Here is a 7319-nt window from a genome sequence, read left to right as displayed (position 1 = left end):
AAGGCAGCTGCTAAAACCGAAGAATGCCCCTACCCTTATGTAGTTAAGCTGTACTCATACGTTTAGGTTATTTTGCTGGTGGCAGTGGCTTTCAAGAAGTGACAATCAATGTGGAAGCAGGCACTGACACCCAAGGCCAGGGTGGCACAGAGGGCGGAAAGCACGCTTGCACCCGTGCACGCCGTAGCACGTGGCCGCCCTCTGACCGCGGCGCGGACTCAGTCTGTTTAGTAACCGCAGGAAGCTCGCGCCTCAAACGACTCCCAACCCCAGCCCTGGAGCGGAGCAGGGGAGGCGCCGCTCAGGTTTCTTACACTCGCCCGGCCCCGGGCGGACGACCTCCGCTCCCTAGGCGGCGCTGTGGGCTCGCAGGGGCGGCCGCGACACGAGAGAGCGCCGTCTCCCCAGTGCGCATGCTCGCCTCCTGTGTGGGCTTGCCTTTTTTTTCTTTTTTTCCGGGCGGCCCCGGCGGCTGCGTACTGGCTGTGGGATGGGAAGTGAAGCCCCAGCGAGCGGCAGCGGCGGGGCTGTGAGGAGCAGCCAGGGGGAGGCGGCGGCGGCGGCGAGTCGGTGAGCAGCTGGGAAGAGCGGAGCCGGGGCGGAGCACCTGCAGGCACGGGCGACGGCTTCACCATGGCGATTCGCAAGAAGAGCACCAAGAGCCCCCCGGTCCTGAGCCACGAATTCGTCCTGCAGAATCACGCGGACATCGTCTCCTGTGTAGCGATGGTCTTCTTGCTGGGGCTCATGTTCGAGGTGAGCCCTGCCCGCGCCCCAATCGCCCGCCCGCCGTCCCCTCCCCGGGCCCCGGCTGCCAGCTCAGCCCCTCGGCCCGGGACCGCGGGGGACCCCGGCGGGGGGGTGCGGGGGGAGGTGCCGGCCGCCTGGCCCGGAGGAGCGGGCCTGCCCCGCGCCCTGCAGGGCTGGGGCTGCGGAGCCCCGGGAGCCTGGCCGCCGTGCGCCCGCAGGGGCCGGGGCCGCCGCGTCGCCCCCTCGGCCATCACGCACGCCGCCCTCCCGCCGCCGCCCCCTCCCGCCGGCCGCGCCGCGCAGTTCCTGGTTCCCGCGAAGGGTTACGTGGCAGCCGGCGAGGGGCCGGCGGTCGGCGGGGGCGGCCCCTGAACGCCGAGCTGGCTGTGGGCGGTGGGCGGGCTGGGCAATGGCCGGCGCGCCCGGCTGGCCAGGCCGCGGGGGCCGGAGAGCGCTCGGGGGCGGGGTCCGCGGCGGCACCGAGTCTGGGGTGAAACCGACGGAACCCGGCGTCCGCTGCCCACTGGAAGGGCGGTGGCCGCGGGGCAGCGAGTGATCTCCGCGGGATCGGAGCTCCGAGTCGCACCCACTCGATTGTTTTAACTCCTGTCTCCCAAGCTGGTATTGTTATCAGTGATCGAACTTTTTGCCCCAGCGCTTGCTCTTTTCTTAAGGAAACAAGGTCTGATACAGAAATCGGGGTTCTGAACAGCAGTGCCGAGGCGTCGGATAATTTTCTTTTTGTTTCTTGAAATAGGAGAGGATGGAAATGTCAGGAGTGTGTAAATTCTCATCCCACGTAGCGAGTATTGTGATGACTTACTTAACAGCTGTTGAATGTGGGTATAAACTTTGCAAGGTGAACGTGTAACATCCCACAGCTTCCTTTCCCTCCCTCCCCAGTACACACGCCCATTCCTTATCTTCTTTCCCTTTTTAATTTTTCTCTGTAGCTCCTGTGCCCCACCAAATACACTAATTATTTTACTTATTTATTGTCTCCCCGCTCCTGGAATGTAACCTCAGTGAGGGCAGAAATTTTGGTTTTTTCCTAATCTATTTCCAAAGCCTAAATTTAGGAGATGCTTACAAAATATTTGCTTAATGAGTGACATTAAGAATTCTTGAGAAAAGCTGGTGTAATGAGACTGCCAGTGACCGAAAGTTGAATAAATAGTTTAAATGGAGCCCATGTGGGTTTTTAAAATGTTACGATTAGGTAACTTAATATTTTAATAATTTTTTGCTTCTCTTCAAATGGACTTTTCTGGATCTAGATACAGATTTTTTGATTCTTGATAGTGTCATTTACGTCCACCTAGTCCACTGCTAAGGAGGTAGTGGGTATCCTGAAAGGGAGGGTAGAAGGGAACTAACATATGTCACATCGTTCGATTTAGGCTGGGCCTGTGCTACTTACCTACTGAATGACCCAGGGCTAAGCCTCAGTTTTTCTGTTCTGTATAAGGAAATAACATCACCTGTGCTGTTCTCACAGCCATTGTTTGCAGAGATCAGATGATATGGTGAGAAGGCACCTCACGATTTATACAGAACTACATGAATGTATATAATTTTAGAAATGCAATGCTAAACATTTGTACTCTCTTTCTGAATTTTATACTTGTATATACTTTCTGCTTTGGTGTTAGAAGTAATACTTTTGTGTGTACAATATACTGAACAGTTCCATAAAGCTTGCCATAACCCGTCTCCACGTGGTAAGAATCCCTGTTTTTAAAGATATAATTTAGGAGTAATATTACCTGCAAGGTGTATTTGCAATGCGTTGAGTGAAATGGAATATAAATCAGAAATGCTGACACTTAGAAATGTTATAACGTTGCTTTTATGTAAAATATTTCATGTTCTCTTACCACATTTCTAGAGAACTTCACCACCTGTACCTTGCCTCACATGTCAATGATTTTTTAACAGTGAGTGGATTTTCACCTTTACATCCGTAAAATTTATCAATTTAAATAGACACGACAAAGATCTAAATAGAAGTTTTTAAAGTCAGTTCAAAAAAGAATGTTGAAGTAGTAGACAGAAGGAAGTTTGTGCAGGTTGTACTACATTTTTCTTACCATATGTTACAGTTTTAGGAGTTGAAAGCATGTTATCTACCTATGGGAAAAAATTCACTGGATTAGTTTTGCTACTTGACTTTTAAAGTAATTGCTGTGGGACTTGCCTGGTGACGCAGTGGTTAAGAATCTGCCTGCCAGTGCAGGAGACACAGGTTCAAGCCCTGGTCCAGGAAGATCCCCCAGGTCTCAGAGCAACTGAGCCCACGTGCCACAACTACTGAAGCCAGCGCGCCTAGAGCCCGTGCTCTGCAACACAGGAGAAGCCACTGCAATGACAAGCCTGCGTGCAGCAACGAAGACCCAACACAGCCAATAATTTTTTTTTAAAAAATTAATTAATTAAAAAAAATAATAAAGTAATTGCTGAATCTCAACGTTAACGTAGTTATAGAATGACAGTATTTGTGCTAGAATAATAGAGAAGTTAACGTTTTTGCAACAGAACTGTTCAGCCTTTTGTGTAAAGGAAAGGCTTTCCGACATTGAGGAGATGTCTGAGGATTTATGGTGAAATTGACAAAGCAATAACATACTGTATTACTAGCCAAAATGAAGAATCAATATAGACGCTGAAGCTAAAGGGAGTGAGGGCTCTACTGCTTGCTAACTGGGCGGCCTAGGGCATGTCATAGAACTTCTTAGAACTTGTTTCTTTTTCTGTAAAATAGGGCTCATCAGATTACTCTGAGAATTAAACTAAGTTTTATAAAGGCTAGTTCAAAGTGTGGCTTACAGGAGGCATACCATAAATGGTAGCTCATTATTCCTTAGGTATTTATCAAAGTCAGAAGACAGCATTTTTTTTAAAATTTATTTATTTATTTATTTTTGGCTGCATTGGGTCTTCGTTTCTGTGCGAGGGCTTTCTCCAGTTGCGGTGAGCGGGGGCCACTCTTCATCGCGGTGCGCGGGCCTCTCACTATCGCAGCCTCTCTTGTTGCGGAGCACAGGCTCCAGACGCGCAGGCTCAGTAGTTGTGGCTCACGGGCCCAGTTGCTCCGCGGCATGTGGGATCTTCCCAGACCAGGGCTCGAATCTGTGTCCCCTGCATTGGCAGGAAGACTCTCAACCACTGCGCCACCAGGGAAGCCCAAAGACAGCATTTTTATGTGAGAAAATGTTCTAACAGCATCTAAAGAGATTATATATACTAATAAGGTTGATAAAGCAATAGTTTGTTTGGGAGATATGGAAGAGTTTAATTTCCAGGGAAGTTCGTGTTATCAAAAATTGCTGTGAATTTTGAAATCATGCTTTTAGTACAGACAGTTTCTGTCCACATACTGCACATCATGATCTATAATGAATGACTGAATATTGGAGTTAGGAAAATTTAACAGTTGAAAGATGTAAAGATACTTGGGAAGCTTTCTGAAAGTGAGGATATAGAAGAGGAGTTAGGGGTTTCCACGAGGAATATTTTCTTCTGGGAGGGATTTACTTTTCAGAGGCTCAGGAGTCCAGGTCGTTTGTGCCATGCCAGGTTTGGGGGACCTTTACAATTTCAACTATGTAGAACAGTCTTGGGGGTTTGTTTTATTTTTAAGCATGGCTTATCTTAATGCCAACATTTTCTTTCCTCCTTTTTTTTTTAAGAACTTAATTTTATATAAGCTGGTGAGAAAATGGGATTTGATATTCAGAAATTGCCTTTATCTTTGAGACACCCAGTCAATGTAGCAGTCACACTTCCCTCTGACAAGTACAAAATAGTTAACCTCTCTGTATGACAAGAAAAGATACCAAGCCCCAGCTGGTGAGCACTAAAGAAATATTATGATATTCATGATACTCCATACAATGCAGAATTAAATAACTCATTAGAGTCGTGGTAACCTGTTTAAGATGTATCTGAATAAGCCTCATATTTTTCTTATAAATGGAGAGCAGTGCTTTAAACGTCCAAAATTGTCATAAACTCATTTTTACTTTTGAGTACGTTGTATATTTCTGTAGCATATTTTATTCCAAACTAATTTGTCTTACTATTGGTTAACTGTAATACTAGTTTAACTAAAGCAGTGCTGGCCGTGGTATGAGGCTTAGGACCCCTAGAAATGGCTAAGAGCATGATTACTGGTTTAAGTTTTCTTCTTTTTAAAACATTTTTCTATAAATATTTTTAGGGTGTGTAGTTTGTATTTTTCCTCTTCTTATTCCACTTACTGTCACATGCCAAGCTAGCTGGAAGCCGGATTTTAATTTTCTTTGGAAGCCTAGCAGTAAAGGATAATCTAATTTTTGTTGCTTGGGGAATTTGATATTAAATTTATCTTTGAAGAATTTCACTTGTCATTTGTAAAAAAACTTAAAAAGTTTTTTTTAGCTATGGTAGTGGTGACCTCATATTCTAAATTAGAAACAGGGATGTGGAGTGTGTGTGCGTTTATATATGAAATCTAAACAAAGATATTAAAACATAAAATTTAGTAATCAGTCAACTTTATTAAAAAGAATCACATGAAAGCAGTGTTACCCTGGAAATTCATGTCATTGTTCTGCTCTCACGTATCCGTGTGAATGACCCAAAATGTAATACAGAAAAGCCGTACTTGCCTTTTCTAGGCAAGTGATCTTTATGTATCTACCCAGTGAAACAACTCACTGTGGTGGCCATACCCTGACTTTATCTCACAATCCTGCCATATTTCCAGATCCTGAATTCCAGAACAGCAGAAGTCAGCTGCAACCTGCATGTTGTTCATCTCCCCACGTCTACTGCTCGTATGCCAGCTCTCCACCTAGTCCAGGCTTTTGTGGGGCCTGGTCCCCTTTCCTTTTCTCCAGTATACTAGCCCCTTGTTGCTTTGCTTTTCTTCCTGTAGACTTTAACTACTGTCCACACTCTCCCCAGGCCCTCAGCTCCCTTTCCCTCTTGGTCTTTCTCCCTACTTGGCCTGCACATATCCACCTGCACATATCCACCTGCACATATCCACCTGCACATATCCACCTGCACATATCCACCCGTGGGTCCAGCCTGCCATCTGCCTCTTCCGTGCCTCCCATTTGTGGATTGCTCAGTGTTGTCAGAGAAAGTCATGCGCTCTTGCTGATAGATAATATTACAAGTCAAAGGTTTCTGACCTCAGACAAAAGTAATACCCGGGGATCTTTTTACTTTTCCCTGGCCAGCCCCTTTGCCTAAAGGAACTATAAAAATACTCATCGTTTGAGTCCCCAACTATGCTTAACAGATGACATTGCTTTTCCCCCGCCACAGGGAATTTCTTCAGTTTCTTGCCTTTTTTTGAACTTATCTATCTCATCATTTTTACCTTCTGCCTGCCTGATCTAAGAGGAAAACTGCTCAAGATCAACCTTTAGCTCTATCCTTATATTTCACCCCTACCAGATCTTTCCATCCATTATGCCCTTACATGTTAAATTCTCCCTGTTCCCTGGTGCCTTTGCTGACTGCCCCCGCACCAGCTCAGTGCCTCCCATCACGAAACGACATAAATCTTGACCTGGCATCTGTCGCTGGGAACCCCTTTGTTCCCCTTGTGCTCTGCACTCCACTTTGAGGTGGCTTTTGCTTTCACTTCTTCACTGGAGTCACTCAAGCTGCGACCACTGATGACTTCTTAAGTCGTCCGGTCCGTTGCGCTCTTTTCCTGACACATCTCTATTGAAACTTTGACTTTATTAACCACCCCTTTTTGAAATGTTTCCCCTTTGGCTTTGGGGGCATCTAGCTCTCTTCCTCCGCTCTCTGCCTCTCCTCTCTGATCATTTCTTCTTATTTTGCCGCCAGCCTTTTTCTCTGCCCTCTCCGTGGTTCTGTTGGTGTCCTACTTCTCATCGAAACCCATACACTCTCTGTAGAGGATTTATATACTTGCACAGCCTCGACTATGTACCACGTACTGTCTGTAAACAGAGACTTCCAAATCCTTAAGCCCGGGTCTCCCTGCAGAGCTCCAGGCATGGGCCTTACCTACCTGTTGGTCTTGCCACCTGCATATCTCGTAGAAATCTAAGTTTATATAAAGTGCAATTTCTTCTTTGCCTCAGACCTGCGGTTCCTCCTGTATATTCCACGTTTTTATTAATAGTATTGCTTTTCACCCAGTTGTTGCAGCATCAGTACATAATTTGATTCTGTCCTGCTAACCAAGCCTTATTCTGCCTCAAAAGTTCCGCCTCTACCCACTACTACTGCCTTCGTTCAGACCTTATTATTTTTCACAGGGTCTCTTGCAAAACTCGTACTTGACTGGCATCCTTACTCCAGTTTATATTTTATCTAATATTTGTTCCGTAATATTGAACAATCGCCTAATAAGTGCCACACGCCATGCTGGGCTCTAAGCATATAGTGATGACCAGAAACAGACGTGCTCCCAGCTCTTATGGAGACTACTGGCTGTCTAATGGGTGAGACAGCAGTGATTAACACAATCACGCCAGGAGTATACGTTTTGTAAGAAAGGAACACAGGTCTCTGAGGTAATCTAACAAAGGAAATGACCT

The 7319-nt window shown here is 46.3% G+C and overlaps 1 protein-coding gene across 1 annotated transcript in view; it reads left to right on the top strand.

Annotated features, from left to right (window-relative positions):
* The first annotated feature begins 218 nt into the window (after positions 1–218).
* TRAM1 (translocation associated membrane protein 1) overlaps positions 219–7319 on the top strand; it is a 29471-nt gene continuing 22370 nt past the window's right edge. The window contains exon 1 of the mRNA XM_082858555.1: positions 219–756. Within this exon, the coding sequence (XP_082714681.1) occupies positions 634–756 (123 nt within the window). The 5' untranslated portion in view covers positions 219–633. The remainder of the gene's footprint in view (positions 757–7319) is intronic.

Source organism: Leucopleurus acutus (genome assembly GCF_964270905.1).
Source record: "Leucopleurus acutus genome assembly, chromosome: 17".
In the NCBI taxonomy this organism is placed as follows: domain Eukaryota; kingdom Metazoa; phylum Chordata; class Mammalia; order Artiodactyla; family Delphinidae; genus Leucopleurus; species Leucopleurus acutus.
Note: the sequence above shows the minus strand (reverse complement) of the source record. Positions and strands in the feature narration are given on the sequence as shown.